The 23819-nt window shown below is 43.8% G+C and overlaps 1 protein-coding gene across 2 annotated transcripts in view; it reads left to right on the top strand.

The window, feature by feature from the left end:
* LOC124344416 (cysteine and histidine-rich protein 1-like) overlaps positions 1-23819 on the top strand; it is a 115482-nt gene that overhangs the window by 53075 nt on the left and 38588 nt on the right. Inside the window, exon 8 of one of the 2 annotated variants that reach the window (XM_046797954.1) lies at positions 16388-18215. The exons of the other annotated variant lie outside the window; for it this stretch is intronic. Within the exon in view, the coding sequence (XP_046653910.1) occupies positions 16388-16483 (96 nt within the window). The 3' untranslated portion in view covers positions 16484-18215. Of the gene's footprint in view, positions 1-16387; positions 18216-23819 lie in introns of those variants that run through there. 2 annotated transcript variants of the gene reach the window in all.

The following is a 23819-nucleotide window of genomic DNA, read 5'->3' as shown; positions in this document are numbered from 1 at the left end:
AGGAGGAAAAATAGTTTTCTTATTCTCCCGTGATGGGAGAAGAAATATTTGTAAGGAAGAAAAGAAAAAAAGGGGAAATCTGATTATACAATGTTCGACGCCCAAGTGTGTGCGCATTCTCCTTGATGATTCATCCATCTATTTTATTATATACCGTATTTATTTTGTATTTTCGTTTTGAATCGTTTCGCTCGGCTGAATGATCTTTTGACTCTGACGCATTTCAGTTGATTAGAAGCCAGAGGTATTTCAACTTTTCAAGTTGTACAATAAAGTGGAACGAATGGGAAAAGAGCTGCAGAGAAAATATACTAAATACGGTACGATTATTGAAGGGAAGAAATCAAACACGCATAGATTAGATTCTTCGAATATTTCTTCACAACCCCGTCGTCTCTTATTATCTCAATCTCTTAGGAAAATAATCAACAAGAAAAAGGAAAGAAACGGGGACAGATGAGATAATAATAATAACAATAAAAAAAAATGACAAAAATTTGGATACTGAAAATGCGATGATGAAATCAAATGCGCCGCTCCGGGGAAAAATTATATAAAAATGACGTCAAGGCAATTTTTGTATTTTATTTTTCTGTGAAATCAAATAATAAGAAAAAAAAATAACACAACATTTTGGACAGCACAGTCGAGAGCGGATATCCGATGAATGGCCTTGCTGTCATCACGCGGCTATAGCTGCAACAGCCCATCGTCAAGTGTTTCAGAGTTCTGGAAAGTTGACTTCCTTTTATTATGTTGTACTACTCCTCTATACATACGTGTGTGTGTGTGTGTGTTGCTGTACTCTTTTTCCATATAAGTAGGAGCCGAGTCGAGTCTACTCTGCTGTTCTTGTTATTTTCATTTCATCGCCTCCTTGTTTCTTATTATATTTTTACGATTAGATTTCTGCGTTTGTGTCGTTATTGTTGTTGATGGATTCCACGGTCATCAATTTGCTGTAGAGAAATATACGACGACAACGACGGCCATGTCGTTGGCCTCATTGACGTCTGAGACTTTCTGTCTCGTCTTGTTGCCAGACGACAGAATGAACAAGAGTTATGCACGACTACACGTCATGCCCGTGTTTCAACCGGAGAGAGTCACAATTTTTACGGGAATAATTTCTTTTTTCTTTTGTTTTATTTTTCTGTTTTCCACGAAAAGGAAAAAAAAAAAGAGAAAAAGATACGTTAACATAACATTCACGCCGATTTGAAAACATTGCCTGCAGGCTATGAAAACGGGACAGCGTTATAAGACGAGATCATTCAAAGGCTCTGATTTTTTCACTCCCGAAATATTTATTTATCTTTTATTTTTCTTGAAAAGCCCCAGCCACGATTTTCCCGGTATAGTATATACTCCAATCAAAAAGGCTCTGGTGTTTATTTATTCAATTGCATTCCGCTGCGGATATTATGCGACTGTGCGCATCTCTAGAGGTATGCGCCGAGTCCTCGGAATTGGATTTAACGGATCCTACACGCGTAGAAAGAAAAAAAATGGGAAAATATGAACGTGATGTAATCATAAGTTATTCCCATCTTCTCTCCCGCCTATTCAAATCTCTCCTATATAGTCGGGAAAATATGTCGTCCGTATCGAACTTAAATCAGTCGCTCGTTGGTATAAATATATATACACACATAGTACGTATAGTATAGGTGTCTAGTGTGGTATAGGTGCTGGTGGTGGTGGTGGGCAGCCCGTTTCCATCGTCGTATTTCACGTTGTCTCAGTCTTTCCTTTTTCTTTCTGTCTTTCTTTCTTTCTTTCTTTCTTTCTTTCTTTCTTTCTTTCTTTCTTTCTTCTCCTTTTCCCCTTCTGCGGTTTTCACGATTTGAGCGTGTCTTTTCAGGCTTTAATATACGAGACATGTATACACACATACACCCGCCTCTCTCTCTCACTCGCTCCAACCCCCGGGATACTGTCTCCCTGTGTGCCGTTGGTCGGAGCTGCGACTCGTTGCGGGAAAAGCGGCCAACCATTGCAGATATCATGTCTACGCACGCAGGGGCAGCCGAGGCCGGCCGAGCAGGCCAGCAGCTTCAATACGTATTTTATCAAGTCCTCCTCCTCCCCAGCAGGACAAAATATGCGTGTGTGGGTGATGTACACACACACACATAGGAGCGATGACGGCGGGGGGTGTAGAGCGGGAAAAGAAAAAGTTTCCGATGGTTATGCAATGAGCCAAAATGCGTTGATGGAAATATTGGAGAAAAGGAACGAAAAAGAAGAAGGGGAGGGTGATGTAATATAGTGGACATAAATAGTGTCCACGTCTTGCCAGTGCCCCTCTTTTTCGTCCCCCCCACCCAGCATTTTTCCTTCTTATATTCGGACGACGACGACCAAGACGCGCCCACATCGGTTGGCCGTGTACGCTGGCGTGAGCGGCTGGCGCTAGCCCCGTCTTTATGATGCTAATGTCGACTGATTGTTATCCCGTCGACTTATTGTGTGCCCCACTGGCGGCCGTTAGAGAGCCGGACGAGCGGTCCCTCGTCGTGCCAGCAGCAGTGCAGCACCCCTCGTTACACAACTGCCAGGGCGAAAAAGGGAGAGCCTTGAATATTCACGAAGAGAAATCGAATCATTTCGTGTAGATATATCCCACACACGGCACAGACATCACACACATATACGCATACATACGCTCGGCGTCTCCTTTTGATATAACAAGCAGAGTTACGTCAAAAAATAATCATAATATAAGAAGGTAAGAAAAAGAAAACAACACGGAAAGATACTCGTCGGATAGATATAATAAAGAATTTAGACGTGAAAGGCGAAGCGTTAGAGTCTGAAGGGAAATAAGAAGAAGTAGGAAGAAAAAAAAACGTGTTGGACGGTGTTTGCTTTCGACATCGGTACGGGACCTCTGGTACGGTAGTTGTTGTTGGTGTTAGGCGTCTCTTATTATCGTCTGACAACTAGCAAGAGAAAAAAGAGAAAAAAAAGGGAAAATTCCTGTCGTCTTCTTTCCGCTCTTCTCTTTCGTGAAAGCCTCGCAAGTGTAGGCTACGTATATACCGGCTGGGTGGTGTGTGTCTATTTATAAATAATAAACGACGTGAATAAGGTTTTTTTTTTCTTCTTTTTGAGGGGATGGAAAGAGACAATTCGAATCGGTGGATTGAGGTCACGTTCCTTCTCTTTTCAACTGTCGCATGTCTTTTGTATTTTGACGTTGGCCTCAGCCTTTTTTTTTGTCTGTCTCTCTACAGTACACCGTACCTTCTAACAAAATAAAATAAAATCCCCAACACATTTTCAGAAGGCTCAACCAAATAAGGCTCCACGTTTTTTTATTTTTTGTGAAAGCTCACTGAAGCTCCTCTGTATAAGAAACGACTGATTTCATTGAATGAAAAGAATACAAGACTTTATTTTTCAAGAGGAAAGGGGGATGTTCGTTCAACGTGAAAACCCCGCCCGTGAAATCAAATCGTCGAGTCTCAAAGTCTCTCGGAAGACGCAAAAACAATGAAAGCTGTAGAGGGAGAAAGAGATTTGCTGTACTTTGACGTAATATAGTACACACACACACACACACACACACACTGTATCCGTTTTGTAAATAAAAAAAAAACATATGCTTTGGGGCTCTTTTCATCCCATTGGAATTGTGTCAGCCGCTAGAGTCTCTCTCTCTGTCGACGTAATTGGATTCGTTACATATTATCGATTCATTCTCTGATAATGTCTATAGAGCCAAGTGATCCCCCATTTCCGCTCCTCTTTTCATTTGATTTGAATTCTCTTGGCCACTCATCCGATTAAAGAGATGATTGCCAGAAGGGGGGAAGGAGAAGGAACGCTGATTGGTTTCTCGGCGGGAGTACATATATATATAGTAGATATATTAATGTCTGTGCTGCCGCTGGGTGGGTGTCGTTGTCCCCCCCACCATCCTGATGGTGCGATCCGACTTCTTCCGCTCGTCAGCGCGGCCGTCCGTTTACTTCATATTTATTTTACTTTCCGTTTTTCTTTGCTGCTCTGGCGTTTGTTGTTGTTGGACGCCCGTCGGGCGTTAGTTCCACCTCCGTGCTGTTGTGTTATCTCTCGATGGTCTTGTTATTGTTCTCTCTGCGAGGGGTTTAATTGTGATCCATTTTTCTTTTCCCCCTCTCTTATACCGTTCGTTATGGGCCCCTGTCGTCGTCGTCGTGGTTGCCCGTTTCTCCGGGCTCTGTTTGATTTCTATTACATGGGAGAGAGAGAAGGACGGACGGGCGGAATATATACACCCAGCCAAAGAAATAAAAGGCGACCCATATAGTTTCTCTTCGGGCTGATGGTGGGCCCCATAGAGTTGAGGTGAGCAGCAGACAACACCAACTGCTCATGATAAGGAAGAATGCAATGGAGGGGAGAGAGAGACTGTCCAGTGAAGCTGATTAGAAGAGCCCAGGAGACGAGCAACTACGGGGCAATTTAGTGGCTCATTTCCTTCTGGCCCGTTTTTTTTTTTTTTTTTTTTTTTTTCATCTTCTTCTTCTTCTTTATCTCTCTCCACATTCTCTTATCCGTTCTCCTTCTTCTTCTTCTTCTTCTTTCTTCTTTTCCTCCGGTTCCTCTGGCAACGGCCGTTGTCATGGGCGCCCAGTCGATGCCACTAAGGTGAGTTTGTTACTCGATGGGGAATTTGCTCGTCCTCTGCTCGGCTGATATTGTGCAACACTATACTGGCCCGCGTCCATCGCTCCCTGCTCTCGGAAAGAAGCTTCGTGTACCTAATAAATAAGACACACACCAAAAAAGAATAGCGGTCGCGGACCAGCACATTTTCGAATACAAAAAGAAAATGAACAGAACCACAGCGCCAGTGTTTGGTGGTTTGTGAGTGTGTTCCGTCGGGGGCCGGACGTGACGACAAGTTCCAGTTCCCGGAAATCGTCCATTAGGAAAGAGAGAGAAAAAAAAAGAAACAAAACTCTGCACATCCCCAAAGTGTGTCTTCTTGTCTGTCGTTTGTGTGAATATGTATTTGTGTGTGTGTGCACTCCAGACGTATATACTATATACCTGGGCCGCGCAGACAACTGTACTATACAACACAACTCTTGATGCATTTCCTTCTCGGTCCTAATTCCTGCGATCCTCCCCTTTTCTGCCCCACTTTGTTGTTGTCGCTTTCGTGTGGTATGCACTTCTCTCGTCGACGCTGAGTGGTTCACAGTTATGAAAATGTTGGCCCACTCATCTTCTTTTTTTTTCCCTTCCATTCTGTAGGCCTACAGCCGTCCGGGGGGACAGTGAATATGAGCCAATGAATGGAATGAATGAATGGAATTAGACTATACTCTATACGGCTAGGGCGCGGTGAGAGAGGGCACATTGATGAATCTTCGACAATTTCCTCTTGCCCATCTCGTCCGCCCATTCTCGTCGCTCTCCTTTTTTTTTCTCTTCTTTTATTTGACTCGTTTTCACCCCTCGTTCAATTACTTCAACGGTTCTACCACTACCTATTTGGCTCCTAAAAGCCAAGAGTTCGGTTCAGAGGCGAACGCAGCTGTTCGCTGGGCTTTAACGAGGTGAAAGCCCGTGTAGTCCAACTCATATTCTAAATTTCCTTCTGTTAAAAAAAAAAGTAAGAAGAATAAGGGGAGAGAATATGATTTAAAAAATCCGTCTGTCTCTAGCTCTGTATGGTAGTTATTTTTATTTAACAAGGCAGGGACCCCCGAGTAGTGGGGGGCCTTATAAGATAAAACTACTGTGCATTATTACTTATTATTAGATATATACTATATATGCAGTGAAGACACACTAAGAGTTACACCACCACAGAGGGGAAAAAAAAGAGGGGGGTCGTGCTGTTCCGGAAGCGAGAGTTTTTGGGGTCTTTTGCTATCCACACGCTCGGCATCTTTACCTGGGTTCTCTGACAGGATATTCGCTGCCATGAGCATTGAGCAGATCCAATTTAGGGAGACAATCAGCCCAAGTTATTTCTTTTCTTTTCAAATATTTTTCTCATCATCTTGGCGTGTTGCGTAATATTTTATTTTTATTCTGTCTTTTCGGTGCGGTTGCTATGCAACAACAACTATTGAACTCGTTACGCAATTAGAAGAGCTTTTCTTGATGGAATTGTGCCTAATTCTTTTCCAGCCGTTCTTTTCTCATTCAATCGGTTATTCACTCTCACGCCGTTCTTTTTCCCCCGATTCTTCTCTTGTTGTTGTTGTTGTTGTTGCTGTCTCCCCCACGCAGGAAATCGACTATACTCGAAGCTCATTACCGGAGCGCCAGGCAACCACACACACACATATACATTTGACAGCTAGAAAAAGAAAAGAAAAACTTTTTTTTTCCTTTTTCTTTTTTTTTTCTTCTTTTTCTTTTTTTAAATGTGAGGTCGTAAACATCACCGAGTCCGCACGCTCTGCCACCACAGCCCCCGTGTGTCTCCTCATGCCTCCCTTCCAAAAGCCATAACTGTCCAACGTTTGGCTTGTTGGGGGCTCCAATACTCGGTACACAAATTACAAACACACAAACACACAGACACACACACAAGGACGTTAGATAGTCTCTCTCCTATAAGCGTACAGTGTATACAAGTCAAGTAGACAGGCCGGGGCACACCAAACACCAAATATCCAGCTAACGAATATTTCCGATTGCCTCCTTCGGGTTTTCTTTCTTTTTTTTCCCGTTGTATACCGCTGGGGACATGTTTTTAGACGCTCTGGGGGGTCTCTCTCTCTCTCTAGCTCTTGCACAAACACACACACATATATATCCACCATATCTTTCGAGGACGATGGCGTATATACCGAGTGAAAAACGAAACAAACAAACAAATAAATAATCAGGAAAGAAGAAGAAGAAGAAAAAAAAAATAAAAGGGCGATGGGAAAAAAAAAGAAAGAAAAAGAAGGAAACAAATTTGTTGTTGTTTTTTTTATTTGGAACATGTTGCATGCGAGGCATAAAGATCAGCACGCCGCCCGCCGGTGACTCTCTCTCTGACTGTGTGTGTGTGTGTGTACGAGCTGTCCTAATCACCGATGCAGACAGGTCCTGCGGACTAATCTCTTTGGACGCGGTTTATCGGTCGTGCTGTGCGCGGCTTTAGCTGGAAATAAGCGCACCGAGGGACAGAAGAAAAAGCAGAAGAAAATGTTGCCTGTATATCCTACCACAGCCTATAGAACTTCGATATGCATGTGTACATTATTCAAATAGTCACTTGCTGTACAGCGTAGTGGGTTATTCATAAGGCCGCGCGCGGTACTACTCTACATATGTATATTGTATATCCACAATGCATAGAGAAACTGCTGGTTATAGATAGTTTTGACTGACGCGCTTCTTCTCTCTATATCCTCTCCAGCTCGGCCGTCGTCCGCATCGTTTTGAATTGCGGATGCATTTATTTTTTAACTTGCAAGCAGCAGCTAGCTGTATAGAAATGTATTGAGGCTGTTGGCGGGAGGGGCTTTCTCTCTTAGAGTCTCAGCGAGAAGAGAAAGAGGATCGTTCGTGAGTTTGGCAGACATGTTTTGATCAATCTGTTTTTTTCATTTTCATTTTCCCTTTTTGTTTTTGTTTTTTTTTTTTTTTTTCTGCGTTCTGAGAGGCGAAAGAGAGTTTAAAAGGCTAAACACAAGAAAATCAGAAAGGATGGAAAAAGAGAAAAGAACATGAACCTCATCTCGCGGTTGCCTGTCTCGTTTGATCGTCCCTTTGGAAGTCCAAGTCAGCGTGATCTATTATAGCCGACCTTTTTGCATACGTAGCGATAACGAGGATCGAAGAGCGAAGACCAGCATTCTCATCTCTTTTCATACCAGAAAAGAAAAGAAGAGGATACCGGCTTGTCTATGTAGATATACAAGAAAGAAGTCTAGTCGAGATAATCACAATATCCTCTGGCACACACATCTAAAAGCGAAAAGGAAATCCGATAGGCTGCGCAAGATGAGGCGAGAGCCGGCAGATGTGAAATTGTAGGCTTTTCCCTCATTTTCGTCGGCATGATCTGATAAATAAATAATCAACCGCTCTCCGCAAACCCACACACACACAGCCGCCCTGGCCGGCCCTGGCGAAAGAGAATGAATAATCGAAACGGTGTATCCACCGTCGTTCCATGGATGAAGTATTCAAATAGTAACCAAAGAAAACAAACAAGATAGAAGAAGGGGAATCACATCGATTGTTTGATTGATGTCGATGCGCATATTAGCGTACATAGAGATGAGCTCTGCTGCAGCGCCCATTTGAAAACAACGTAGTATAAATACTATACAATATAGTACTCCGGTCACGACGTCTTGGGATTTTTTCCTTCATCATCGTTGTGCTGTTGTCGTTTATATTCGATGCATTTTTTTAAGGTTTTTTTTTTTCTTTTATCTTTTTTGATTCGACCGGTTCGATCCGCTCAGCGGTTTTGTGTACATTGTGTATCATCGCTCTGCGTGTCTGCGGTATCGACGCCCACATTTATTTATAATCTTATAAAAAAGTGGAAAAAAAAGAAAACAAGTGGGTAGGGTAAGTTCCGAAGGGAGGGAGAAACAAAAAAGGGAAAAACTTTTTTGGGTGGTGGTGGTGGTGGTGTCCAAGAGAACACACGAAAAACAAAACACAACAAAATGAAAAATAAAAGTAATGCATCGATCAACCCCCCTCCAGAAAGACTCGGACCGGGTGTCTTCATCACGCTATTGTTTACTACAGGCACTCTCAGGAGTTGCTCCGCACTCGTGTAACAACACCGACCAGCCAGGTGAAAAACAGAGAATAAACCATTTTTGGGGAATAAATAAATAGAAAATACCAAAAATAAAAGAAAATGAAAACCGTGGCGTGAAAAAGAAAAAAAGCGCTGCTGGGCTTTCATAGGGTTTCCTCCGATTTTTTGTGTTTGCGTAAAGTGTTTTAAAGCTGCGTAAAATGACACGTCCGTCATTCGCTGGCGGACAAACAAAAGAAGTAAAGAAGCAAAAAAACAATTGAAAAAGGATCGAAGGAACTTTTGAAAAGTGCTGGAAAATCGTCTGGGCCCCCCTTGTGCGGCCGCTTATATCGCGTGAGTTGCGTCGAGAGGTTTTTTTTTTTTTTTTTTCCTTTTTTTCAAACGACGAAAATGGAAGGTGACAAGGAAGCGTGACTCATCCTCGGTGTAGTAGTGTATATACACAGTCTACACAGTACGTAAAGGCGGACGTTGTATACAATAGAGGATCGCTCAGCGAGGCTCAGAGCCAGGGCTATATAGCAGCTATACAGCGTCTGTATGGCGTACGGGTCGCTGAGCTTCTCTCCTGTGAGCTATTTGGACTGCACAGCACAAGCTGGGGGCACAGCATACACACGGTGACATTCTCTCTTGATATAGATACGTCTAGTTACATGGGGGGCTTAGCGTCAGCGACCCATGTCATTGGATGACGGTTATAATAACTTTTTTTTCCGTTTCTCTTTTTTTTTCGAGAGAGAAAAAGAGAGAGAGAGAAAGTATCAGTTCAACCGAGTATAACACAATGGGCATGGAGTACGTACGGCACGTACCACTCTTAGTATAGGTACAGTGCAGGTCGGCCGGCCATTAGGAATAAATCCGTCGAGGCGGGTCACGACAACCCGAATGATGAATATGTATATATGAAAACACACCGGCCCCGGCCGGCAGCTGTGTTGACTAAATATTTCAATAATAATATTCGACTTTTATTCCACTGTAGAAAAATTGTTTAGATGATGACATGCAAAGAAGAGATGAAGGTTTTTTTTTTCACATTTTATTTTCCCTTCTTATATCCAGCATGTGATGATTATATGATTGTATAGTGTGTGTGTGTCTATACGTTTGAAAGATGCGGAAAGATGGAAAAAGAAGAGAATAGATACGGGATAAAGTGAACGCGGTCGTGACGACCGGGACGATCTGGTCTCCATCTGCCATGACATTTTCACGTTCCAATTTTTTTTTCTTCTTCTTCTCTCTCCTTTGGGCTATCAGCTGCTGTTGCAACAGTGTGCCATGTGTCAGCGCGTCTCTCTCTCTCTCTCTGTATGTGTGTGTGTATCTAATGACAGGTCAATTACGTCGACTCAAGAAGAGTATATACGAAAAAAAATAAATAAATAAAAAAAAGAGAGAACAAGAAGAAGAAGAAAAACAAGTTGAAGCAGCGCATCCCTCACGAAGCCCGAAATCTCGAGAGGAGAGCCAAGGATATCCAAAAGGATGATGATAAAAGAGTCTAGAAAAAAAAGGGGTATACATATAGTGGGAGGGGGGTGGGGGGAGAAGGAGGAGTAGGAGAATAACGCGTGAGTGCGGGCACGTTGAAAGCCCTGATGCAACAAGAATCTAATCCTCAAAAGAAGAAGACGAAGAAGACGAAGGCAGCAAAGAACGACGCGCTCTATCTATAACGCGTCTCTCGGCCCTCTTGTCTCTCTTTATCTCAATTGCTCCCGAGTCTTTTTTTTTTTTTTCCTTTTTGCGCCTTGCGGAACAGATTCCAACTGTGCTGCTGTGTATGTAGAGAGACGAAGAAGCGGGAGCGGCTATACTATATAGACTATGTGCACGCAGAAGCAGCAGCAGCAGCACATATTCTTGTGTCTATTATCTCTGCCGGGAAATAGCCGCAGAGCGGCGAGCTACCCAACGCCAAAAACCTCGTTTTTTCTTCTTCTTCTTCGTCTTTCCGCTCATAATCTTACATACAATTCTCGTTTGATTTATCTCTGATGGCTTTTCGGGTATAACCCCCCCGAGCTCGCACTTTTTCCGTAGTATCTAACACACTGGAGATGAACCATAATACGCAGGCTGGAAGCGTTATTTCTTTTTTTCTCTGCGGGGGTAACGCGCGTATAAAAATATTAATACGTGAACAATAAACGCCAGCTCCCGGTGCTGCTGGATGCAGCTCCGTGTTGCGTCCACCGATCGACCGAGAGTTTATTATTGACTATCATATTGAAAGACTGTGGAGAGAGAGGAGAGAGAGAGAGAAACAACGACGGAATAAAATTGCCGGCTGTTTTGAAAAGGGCATCTGCCAATCTTGTGCTGGCACGATAGCGCAAGAGCCAACATAGAGAAAATATGATTCAACTGTTGGTGTATATTATAGCCTTCTACTTGCTGTTCGGGCCCTCGTCGGAATGCTTGTATAGTTCAACCAAATCTTGATTCTCTTCTCTGAAAAATGAGGAGAAATAACAATTATAATCATGATGTATCTACTAACAAATAGGATATCCGTGAAGAAAGAGAAAATAAGAGAGAGAAAAAAGCGTCATGTTTGATGGAGGAGAGCTATTATGTACGTATAGTTTTCTCCCTTTTCATCTTTTTTTCCCCCTCCTTGCTTCAATATCTTTACGGTTGATGAAATAGAGAGGCAAAGGTTTGTCCGCTTCTTTTCTTCTGATCCTTTATAGCATAAGTATATTATACAATTTTTTCTTCTTCTTCTTCTTCTTCTTGCTTCTTCTCTTTTATAGTCTGGGACTTGTCAGCTATATCTCGCATCGGCAAGAATTGGTGGCCACATAAAGAGATCGAAGATGGGACTAGCAGCGTGATTCTTTCCCTTGGCAAAAGTATCTCTCTCTCTCTCTTTCTCGTCGTAGAGATATACACTCGACTTACATAAGAGAAGCTATAGGACGACAACATCCATATACCATATTATAAATATATATACGGGGAGATATAGAAGACAGGGCCGAGGCAGTGCAAGAGAGAGAGAGAGAGAGATACATCTATCTGGATATATACTGAAGAGGCTCTCTCTCTCCTGCCCAGTATATATGAACGTCCAACTCTTGTGCCTATATACAGATAGATATAAATATCTACGAGTATCTAGAGTATATATACGTCTATGTGTGTGTGTGTATAGTCCCCATCTATGTTGTATAGACGAGAACAAATGGACGATTGAAATAAAGCGAACGGGAATCAAAAGAAAGATGCGATACACACACACACACACAACAGGAAGAAGGAGGAGGAGAAGAAGAAGATGAAGAGGGAGGCCTTGTATATAATATCTGGTTTTATGAGCGACCGCCTTTCATGGCGACAGCCAAGAGAGGAACACAGACGAGCAGACTCGCGAAAGTTACGCACGCACAACAGTTACTCGATACCCCCGATGGCATATACAGTTGCAAAGGGGCTTACATGTACGTTTTTTTTTTTCTTTTTTCTCTTCTGGCCTATGGGCCTCTCCCCATATCTCCTTCATCTCATCCGAATGGACTGGCTGCCCCTTGCCTATACATGGGGAACTCGTGACTGGCCTCCGACATCCAGGTCTAAATAAGTTACAGGAGAAATACAGGGCCGAAGAAAAATCAGGACAGCAGCAAAAGAAAAAGAAACTATAGATACACACACACACACAGAGAGAGAGAGAGAGATAGTAAATACATATAAGGACTGGGATTTTTTTTTCAAGGGGGCCCAAGCTTTTGCTTTCATCCAGACACGTGTTGTTACATATGAAGGGGGATTGCGCAGCGTGCCCAGCAGCGGATAGACACAACTAGTCTTTTTTTTTTCCACAGTGAGAGAGAGAGATTGAAGGGAGGAGTTGCACGACGAGATGAGCGCGGTCTGTAAAAAAGGTTCTATGAAGGGAGGAAACGGTCCAACCGATGATGATCTCGTCCCGTGTATACCAATGCATTTGAAAAACGACAGAGAGGGGAGATGGAAAATAAAAATAAAAAGAATCTCAGTCATGCTGTCGCTTCTGTTCCAGGGGTCTTCCAGTCGTATGCCAGTGCTGTGTATATACGCTTCGGAAGCACCTCACATGTGAACCATAGCCGCGCCCTATTCCCCCCCCCCCCTCTTATTCCATCGGCATAGAGATAGAACGGCGTCAGCACACGGAGGATCAAAGGCGGCCCATAACGAGGGAATACAAACAGAGGAAACTCAACCACCACCACCACCACCACCACAATACCACCGAGTCCTCCACCGCCGCCGCCGATGCCCTGACGTCGTTATATCCGTCCGCCCCCTTCTCTCTTTTCCCCATCTGACAATGTCCGAACCACCGCCGCGACGACGAAGGACTTATTGTCCCATCCGATTCTCAATTCTCAATCCCGGCTATTATACCTTGGATAGATACGGCACAACAGACGACGTATTTTTCGTTAGATTGGGCAGTTGCGATGGAGGGGGTGACTGGAAATATATGGACGACACAGAGCCGCCACCGCCGCCGCTGCTGCTGGGGGGATTTTGTTGTTCATTGATTGAGCCACCCTCTCTCCGGCCTTTCGTTCATCTCTTCTCTTTTAGCCTCGTCATCAAGTATATTGCGATGGCCGAGGCAGCAGCAGCAGCCGCAGTAGCAGCTGACCCTTCTCTGCTGCCCTCAATAAAAACCAACCACCACCACGTATAGTATATACCATCCCATATAGCCTTTAACGTCCGCATACACGTGCGGACGAGCCGAGCCGAGAGAGATTAGACATGATGTGCCATTGCCGAAAGGCCATAGCATATAGAATCTCTCTCTCTCTCTCTCTTTCTCTCTATCTCTTCGCCTTTTTTTTTTTTTTTTTTTTTGTTTGTCGGTGAGGTACAACGCGAGCAGTGGATCATTTTCGGAGGGACGTTTCGTCTCGCCTTTCGTCTCGGCTCTCGCCCGCGCCGCTGACCGTTCACCCAATGTGTGACACTGTGCGAATATAACGTCGAATAACTAAATCAATCTAGAATAGAAATAGAATATCGTATCCTATATGTGTATACAAACACTTTTTCGATGAAAGCCGGACAATCTGATTGATTGGTCAATTGATGAATGGCGCCCCGCGGTAGTGAGTGCTCTTTTCGCACGCGGAGATGAACGAAAATGATATGAGCAACTTCCTTTTTCCTCTCTTCTCTGCTATTATTATAGCCGGTCAGCTGCTTTTTCCTTTTCCTTCTTTACTACTGCAGTTGACGGAAGTTGTGTGCTGTATGCCAATATGTGTTGACGGACCATAATCTCCCGTCTCCTCCCCCCCCCCCCTCTCTCTCTCTGTGTCCGTTCCATTCCGTCTCTCCTTTGGCCCTGTTTTGGCGACTCATTCCGGCCCGAGACCTTATTTCCGCTCGATTATTAAACGACGATCAAATCGATTTGGAGCGACACGCTCTTCTTCTTATTATTATTTTTTTTCCATCGGATTTTTCTCGGTCGATCCCTCATCTAGGATTAAATGTGTAAAAACACGTCGCTGCCGCATAGGACGGAAAAGACGACTCAGGCATAGCAAATAGACATCTGAAAATTTAAGAGAAAGAGAAAGAAAAAAAAACAAATAAAAAATCTCTGATGAGTTGATCAATAACTAAAGTCCTTCAGTGACGCAAATCCGACTCTGATCTACATTTTTTTTTCTTTCTGTGAGAGAGTTGACAGGGTTCGAATGTTTCCCATTCTGGACCGCGGAAGGCTTTCATCTTATTGAATTGCACTTGTCGCAAAAAGTTGCAGCGCATTTGTGATGACTCGTCAAAGGTGACACGAACTTTTCACTAAATAACACCGCCGCATACACCCGCATATTGCATGGCACGCACACGCACGGAGTGCTGCACTTGAACTTGAGAGGACAGTCCGAACAAGAACGACAGATAGTTCTTCTCTGTTTTTTTCCTTTTTTCCTTTTTTTTCTTCGTTCCCTTTTCCTGTTCTGCAGGAATAAATAAACCCAACGACGTGTGTAGTATTAGGAGGATCTCGTCGGTGTTGAATGGATGGAGAGGGGTGGGGTAGAGAGTAGGTGAAGAGGAATAATTCTAGATCGACATTCATCGAAAAGACAATTGGATTACCTATCAAACGAAATAAATCGGTTGGATGTGTACAACAGGGGACGGGGTCCAGCTTTGGCTGTCTCGTTTCTTTTCTTTTTTCTAATATTTGACACAATTTTTTTTTTCCCGGTGGCATTCTCATCGTTCTCACTATGTCTAGTCAAAAGCCATCAGCCATCGAATTTTAAAACCCTTTTGGCTGCGCCGCGTAGTACATACATATAGCTAGTATGGCCAAAGGTTGACCACCCAGCAATCTTCTAGTGCGCCATGTTCCTCGTAATCTTATCTCATTTTGGAATTATTGCGAGCTTGGGAAATCCCGCGCGTGCAACCCCAATGACTTGTTTCACGGGTGGTCGCCAGGTGGGCAGTACATATACCGGTAGGTTCTTGTAGTTGTTTTCACCGTGAGTTATTGTGAATCTACAGTAGTTGTGCTTGTGCTGCACATAGCATAGACTGCTGACGATTTGCTCGGCGCATATTCATTGCATTGCACGAAAGGCATTTTGTATCGATTCCTCAAGAGCAATCCTATCAGGTGGTGGACTCAATGATTCAGCCACGCCATTTACAATGGTATGCCGCACACGCGATTCATGATCGAAATTGCATTATTATAGAAAAATGAAACAGTAGCGCTCGATATGGCGGAAGCCAATAGTCGTACGTAAGACACGTTCAACGATGTTGACTGCCAATATAGGATCAACAACCAGAAGAAAGAAATAGTTTCACCACCTGTGTAATGGACTGGATTCAGTCGCATTCTATAAGCTAATAAGTCTATCCATCAGCTCGCATATATTCACCTCTTTTCTTTTATTCGGTAAATACCTAAATGTCATTCTCGGCAGCTGTTTCCTGTCCAGCATTATCCGTATTGCGTTATGCCTATGTGTTTTATAGCTCTAACCTTTGAAAAACTGAATTCGAATAATCTTTATTATTCCATCCTACATAGTCCTATACATAGCGACGACATATAGTCTGGGTGTGTTAATTGAATTTGTCCATACATGCCCCCCCCCCCTCCCCACTTTCTCCTTCTTCCTATATTGGGAGAGAGGAAGACAATCGAGTTGCGCATTATTATTTATCTTTTGACGCTCTGATGGCCGCGCTACTGATGGTGACAAGCCGGGGCTGTTGTATATATACGAAGGGGGGAAAAGGAAACACTCGAACAGCAGCAACAGAGGCTTCAAAATATCTCAAAACAACCCCTCTAGTTTCTCTCGTCTCCTTTTTCATCTGCTCCCCGTCGTACCTCCTTCCTTCCTTCTGGCTTCTTTATGTTATTATATTTGTTAGGTTGTGTGTGTCGACACTGTGTGTCTGTGTATGTATATATAGTATACGAAGACAGAGAGAGGAAAGAGGAGAAAGAATAAAAGTTGCAGTAGTAGGTCGTGTATGGGCTACCATCACGAGAGCGAGTGACTTGAGAGTTCACCGCCGGCCCTTGAGGGTTGTTAACATAGTTTTCCCTCGGAATATTTTCCCCTTGTTTTTTTATGTTATCTTTTTTCTTCTTTCTGTTAGCAGCCAAATGTTGAAGGAGCAGAGAGACAACACAAGAAGAAAACCTTCACTTTGAAAGGGAAGAAGAAGAAGAGAAAAAAAGAAGGCCAACAATAACACAGAGTGCAGACACAAAAAATAACAGAGAGAGAGGAACCCCCGAATTCCCCCCTCATCCATTGTTGAGTTTTGTTAAATGCAACACGAAGAAGAAGAAGAAGAGAAAAAAAAATTGTGTTCTAGTCTAGTAATTCCACGTGGATGACTCCGTCCGTTCGTGGCCGTGAGCCGACACACACACACACAGCACTCACATAAGAGGTCATCTTTCTTGGCCGGTTTTTTTTTCTTTTTCTCCTCTCTGTTAGATCCTAGGAAGTGAGAGGCTCTTTGCTGTTACCTAGGGCTGGCTTTCTACGATTATTCGGTTGGGTGGATTATTTTATTTTCGCGAATTTTTTTTTTCTCCGTTCAAGCGCGTTATTGTGTGTGTGATCGAATAACTGGACATCGATTTGCGAAATCAGCTTATAAAAATTACCATTCTAAAAAACCTTTACCTAGCTAGTACTATAAATATATATGTCGATATAAGCTGTTTGCGAAATCTTCTACCTCTTCTGAATAAGAAAGCTTTGGTCCAACCGGAAAGGTGGTCTTACACCTATATTATAGGATGACATGTCTTCAAAAGAGTCTAAGTCGTCCAGCGTTTGTGCTGCAATGTGCATAAAGTCCTTTGGTCCATTGACGCGCCTTATGCATAAGAAATGAGGTATACCATATAGTAATGTATGCAAGTCCACTTCATTTGTTTCCGTCCCTCTGGTGCTGCATATTATTGTGTGTGCTGTATTCTCGACTTGTCATATGCTATAAGACACGTTTCCTTTATTTCTGTCTCCACCCGCTGTATTACAGCTCGTGTGTTTCAAGTCTTTCCTGTCCTCCGTGTTTTTTGCTCAGTTTTACGTGACGGGCTTCTTCTTCTGTCGGAATGTTTCATCGTAAGCTTTCCCTGCTGCAACGGAAGGGGCCGCCAAATGAAGAATATTAGAGAGAACAGAGGAAAGGACGCGGAGGATCATAGAAAGCTTTTGATCCGTTCAGATTGATGCGCATTTCAAATGGTGCAGGGCTCTCTCTCTCTCCACTCTGCTTGGTCTTTGTGTCTCTCAGACTGTCCGTCTGTCCGTCCGCCCGTCCGTCCGTCGTCCCCCTCTCGGTGGAAATGCGTCGTCGTTCTTCCACTCATCTCGTTCCTCCCTTTTCCCTAGACTGATGCCGCTACTTCAATTAGTACGTGTGTATACCCCAACATTCCTTTTCTTTCCCTTACCAATTTGTTTCCTTCTTCTCCTTCTAGTTTGGGGTAATTCGTTTCAATCGTTTCATCTCGTTGAAGACTTTTTTTTTCTCTCTCGTCGGTCGAAAGGAAACGAACTGCCCGACAAAGAGTAGAGTGAAGAAAAAAAGTGGAAATAATATGGCTAGTTTCCTCTTGTGCTTCTTGAAAGACGGCCAACTGGACGCGACAGCCCTCTCCCCTCCCCCGTCCCATTTCGATGACTTTTTACGAGCAGCCAAAAGAAGAAGAAGAAAAAAAAGCTGCAAATTACGAGCGAAATATGCGCACCAGCGGAAGGAGCGATTTTAGAAAGGACCGGCCCCCAGCCGGCCAAAAATAAGTCAATACAATATCGGTTTATATGCTTTCATTTCTGCTGTGACATCAGCCGCCCTGTGAAGTGGGAGAAAATATTTATCGTATAATATTCGCTTAGTTGTTCAAAAAAGGGAACAAATGTTGAGCACTATACACAAGATTTCCGACAGATTTCTTCCTGAAGAAAAAAAAAAACGAATCGAGAGAATAAATAAAGAAGAAAGAGAGAGAGAGAAAAATGAGGGTAGAAGGAAGAAGAAGAAGAAATTAATGACATGTCAAAGTCAGGCCAGTGCGGTCGTTCCCCGGAATTATCTCGAGCTGATTTGGCTCGTGTTGTGTGTGCTGGGGAGAGCACAATATAAATGAGCTATCAAAGTACATCGAAGGGTCCCCCCCTCTCTTTTGTCGAGTCGAACTTGGGATAAATGAGCACCGACGTCGACGTCCGTCCTTATCGATCCCTGCGCCGCTGTGCCGCAACTATTTTCTCGGGTCCTTTTGCGTTTTTTTTTTCTTCTTTCTTTCTTCTCTCGACAATACAATGCGCAGCAAAAAAGGAATCCTCTTGCCTATACCAGCTGCATGCGTCCATAGCTAATACAATATATATATCATGCGCGGTGTGTATACAATACACATTGCTGCTGCTGCTGCTGCTGCTTCATCTGTAAAACAATCTTTGAGAGTCGACATGTCGATGCTTCACGACCTTTCCCATCTTTGCCAGCGTTTTCTTCTTGGGCTTTTTTCCATCTGAAGACATCAATGAAGAGCGCTGGCGAGACAAGACAGACTGACTCTGTGCTGCAATCGAAGTGGAGGGCAAGAGTGCGATCCGTGTAAGATTTATGAGATCCGTTCGGCTGTCCAAAAAGAAGAACGATCGAAGGAAGAAACCCAAAGAAGAAGAAGAAGAAGAATATGAAAGCTAATAACGTGAAATACATGTTGTACGAAGGATCCAGGAGCGCCGCCGATGCACTATATAAAAGTATAGATACAAGATGGAAAGTTATGGTGGGGAGCACACAGATTCGTGCATTGCTCTCTTGTATATCAATACGAGATGAGGCAGAGGCAAAAGATGACGAGAGAAAAGATCAACATCTATACGAAATGCAAGAGAGAGAAAGAGAAAAGTCAAGAGATGGAAATAAGGAAGGACCCGTCACTAGCCCAAAAGTCGCCGCCTTCTTTCAGTTATTAATGACGTGGAGAACAAGAGACGCGGAAAGAAAGAAAAAAGTTTTTGACCCAGCAGCAGCAGCAGCAGCAGCGACTATATAGGCAGAGGATAGGATGCACAGCAGAGGCTTGATCATATTCACAAAACTGATTGCTGCCAGCACTATATATTCTCGGCTGTGTCGCGCGCCGCCTCTCTCAGCCTATATAGATCTCTTTTGAGTTTCTTCTTTCATGGCGTTTCCGTTGGCGGAGAAATGAGAAACGCCAAGGAAGAAAATGAGTCGTGAAAAAAGAAAAAAAAAAAAAAAGAACAAGAACAAGAAAAGACGGGCAGATAGAAATGTGTGTCTTGTCGTTTCTCCCGTTGCGAATGTGTGTCTGACGGTGTGTTACATTTGATATCCTTTTGCTCGTTTGCCTTTGCCATTCTCGTAATGTACGCGACGGCGCTCCTAGACGAGTTATTATTACACTCCATATGTATACTGCCTGCATGTATCATCTCTCGGAGAGCCGGGCCAGGCCGTTCTGTCAGCATCAAGTCTCTCTACTTCTTCTTCTTCTTCTTCTTCTTCTTCTTCTTCTTCATATTCTTCATATTCTTTACGCCGTCATCTCCATCATCCAGTTCTGCGCTCTCGCGCACATCAACCAGCAGGCGCATGCAAAAGTGCGCTAGCACAGAACTCTATATATGTATTCGCATTTATACTCTACACTACAATATACTAGGACTACTACTGTTGTTGTTTATTATATTTGCGCTGTCACGAGGGCGTAACACATTGTACGTGGCGTCGACTGTCGCTCCCCCCGGTTCCGCACTGTCTCCCTCTGCTCCGCGGGTATCATAATAATAATAACGCAAGTAAATCGAAATCAAATAATAAAGAAAAGAAAAGAAGCGAGAGCGCGCGCGGGCCGATGCGATACACGTATACATATATACGGGCCACACGAACTGTGCAGAAACGAGAAAGAATGTCTGAAGAAGAAGAGTGTATCGCTAGAAAAAAGAGAGAAGGAACTTTGGCTGGCAGTTGAGGAGAGAAAAGGGGGGATTTGTCTTGAGTGCGGTGCTGTTGTGTGCGCTACACTATATAGACGCCAGAGAGCTGCCTGCACTTTGCGAAATGTGCTTTGCATCCCAGATGAAGGGTTTTCTTTTTCTTATTTTTTTTTTTTTTTTTTTTTTGTTCTTTATATATTCTTTCCCTCTTTTACTTGGGCCTATGTATAAATGAAGGCAGCCGAGGAAAGAAAGAGAAGAAAAGAAGCCAAAGCCAAAAGAAATGAATGTGTATGAGAGAGAGAGAGAGAGAAAGAAGAAACTGCGCACAGCCCAGAAAAAAAGGATAAGAAAACGGACAGATATATGGGTTCTCTTCCATCTATACACATTGTGTGAGTGTTCCGGCCTGGATATTGCTCATACTAATGTTGAGCTTAACATACATTGAGAGCTTATTGTGTTGGTGAGACTATAGCAAGGACAGAGAGGGAAAGGAAGAAAAAAAAAGAAGAACGGCCCCGATAAGAGAAGAAATCGGGGACCGTGTGTACGTATACGTCTTGCGCGCAATCGTCGCTCGTTTAATGTTTTGCCTCTTTTCTCTGATGCTCTCACTTTTCTTCTTTTTTTGTGTGTGTTTTGATTTTTTTTCTCTCTCGGGTGGAACGACGCCAACGACGACGTAAACGAGAGGAAGAGGAGAAGGATTGCCCTTACGGCCATTAAGAAAATCCCCCAAGTCGTCAATGCTGCCGCTGCTGCCGCCCGTCGATCACCGCCTGCCTTTGCTGCGAAACGAGATGAATTCGCCCAGCTATATTCTACAGCGCCACTGCGCCAGCAGTGCCCGGGAATTCCACGACTGTGTCCAACGACCGCACACATGTATATATACCCCTCCCGCCCAACACATATACATATGCAGGCGTCTATATTCGTCTTTTGATGTTTTTTGTTTCTTTTTTGTTTCTTTTTTGGGGGGCTCTATTTTCTTTTCTACATGCAAAATGTAACTACAAGTCGTCGACGCTTTTGTGTTTTTTGACGCAGTGAAATAACATCAAAGATGTTTCATTTGATATTCAATAAAAAATGTTTACATGTTTGTGTTCTATATATGCCCCCACGTCTATTTCATGTCAACTTCCATATACCATCTCCGCCTCCGCTTTCCTCCTCGCTATTTTGTATGCTTTATTCTTTATCGCATATTACACATGTTATACAATCAAATGACTTGCTTTCACTGGGGGAAAAAAGGCGGGGGAGAGAGACGACAGGGAGGTGGTTTTTTTTTCAGTAGTTAAGGGGAGATTCCATCATTTAGCAGTCGAGGGGAGGAGGAAACAAACTCAGCAAACTCCTCTTTTTTAAAAAATAAATAAAATGAAAAAAGAGGGGGAAAAAAAAGTTGATTCCGGTTGCCGTGCTGTTTGGTATACCGGTGCCACCGCCCGCTTCACACCAACCCCCATGTCATCGTTATATACAATGCTACCGGGGGGTTTTTATTTTTTGAGCCGGACTGCTGGGCCGCTGGGAACCAACAGACCCACAAACACAACACACACACACACAAAAAAGAAGAAAGAAAAAAGAGGGAGAAAAACAACAATCCAGCCGAGCTGACTTCCTGTGTCTATACTGTTGATCCAGCGTGTGCGGCGGGCCTCGCCCAGCACTCCAGGGCTCCCTCCGGCCCCCCCTCCTCCACCTCCTCTTCTCGATACATGTGATGTGCTGCTCGCCCGGTCCAACAACCTCGAAAAGGTTTCGAGCTTCCGACATTTCAGTTTGATGACGATATGACGATGATTTAGACGATGACCAGCACGGTGACGACCAAGAATGAAAGAAGCGGAAGCAGATGAAAAGCAACTCCCTCCGCTACCCCCCCCCCCCTCTCCCTTCCCTCAAGAAAAAAGAGACTTTTGAAGTGATTGAGCTCGATTAGGTAAGGCTATCAAATATCTTGCACAGGAGAGGAGGTTAGGTCATTCAAGCTCGAAAACGTTGAGCGGAGAGGAAGCGAGGGAATTAAAAACAAAAAGAAAATACCAAAGTCACCGCGCCGCTTCTTCTTTTTCTTGCGTAATGTATTTGGGGGATGCCAGCGGAACGTACGCCACCTGATGCCCCGAAACGGAAATCCCCTAGATTGCTTGACGCATCCAACTCCGCCCCCATCCACCCGTTCCATCTTTATTTCGTCGGCATCATCAGGAGCTGCTCGCCTTCCAGTTTTCTCTCGACACCATTTTCGCCATTCAAAATGGATTGAATTCATCGCGGATGCACAGCATATCCCCCCCTCCCTTCTCGACGGTCGCCATGTCGGAGAAAAGAGAGAGAGAGGAAAGCCGAAATCAATGGATTAATGAAACTCTCTTCATTTCCCTTTGACATGAGTCTCTTAACTCGTCTCTGAAACTCACAGTTCTTTTTCAGACACGCACTTCCCGAATGCTCAACTTCCTTTCCGGACTTCTCTCGTTCTCATTCCAACTCCGCATCAGCAGCAGCAGCAGCGGCGAAAATGTACTGTATTTTTCACCGCATCTCATAGTGCATACTACGAGATGCGTTAAACTTGCCGACTAATACACTCACTCGCTTTAATCTAACTTTAATACCGCATTTATATTTCCAGCGAGCGGGTAACCGCAGTTTTGCAAAACCAACTTAGAACTCGGAGAGAACTGTATGTATATTATAAGCTATTTACTTGTTTCCATAATTATGTACAAGGAAACGAGCGAATGCAGCGTGTTGCGGTATATGTAAACGTGTTTATTCACCGTATATGCAAAATGTGGATAGCGGATAGTGTGTGTGTGTGTGTCTGCACGATATTACCGTCCGCCCAACTTGTTGTGTCAGAAAAAAGAATAGACAATGACAGGGAGGAAGCAAGAAACATTCCATTCGATTTTCATTCAACCACCAGGCCACAGTAATTCATCAATTTCAACGTCATCGGGAGATGGAAAATAACGAAATGACATCAAATCGAGAAAGAGAAAAAGAAAGACAGACCGGGGAAAAAAAATAAGAACCACTGGAAACGGACAGCAACTATAGCCTATATATACGCGTGCATATATTATCGTACACGGCGACCCCGCCGGATGGTGAGAGAGACTCACGGGACATCGGGCAACACTCTCTCCAATTTTCCATCGATATATATCCCGCGTGCCTTTGCTGTGTGCCAGTTACTTTAAACAGAGACACGGTCGCGTCTATATAGTAGATAGCGGGGCGCTAGATCCCCCCCCCCCTCCCTCGCTATTTGCGTGAGTCCTACAAAGCGGAACTAACCGCAACGCTTCATGCTTCACTGTCATTAAAGGTTCTCTCCGCTGCTGGCTCTAAAATAAAACAAAAAAATAAAAGGGGAAAGAAAAAAAAACAAAATATAGGCTGTGTGCAGCACTGTGTGTGTGTGTGTGTAGTGTACATTCAAATACATTGGCATCCAATTCGTGACAGTATGTATTCGACCGGTTGCGCCGGCCATCCGTTCGTGCAAGACTGTTGCCAGCGTCGTCGTCGTCGTGTCCAACGACGTCCATCCACCCTTT

This window comes from Daphnia pulicaria, chromosome 6 (assembly GCF_021234035.1).
Source record: "Daphnia pulicaria isolate SC F1-1A chromosome 6, SC_F0-13Bv2, whole genome shotgun sequence".
Classification (NCBI taxonomy): Eukaryota; Metazoa; Arthropoda; class Branchiopoda; order Diplostraca; family Daphniidae; genus Daphnia; species Daphnia pulicaria.
This window is presented reverse-complemented; position numbering and strand designations above follow the sequence as displayed.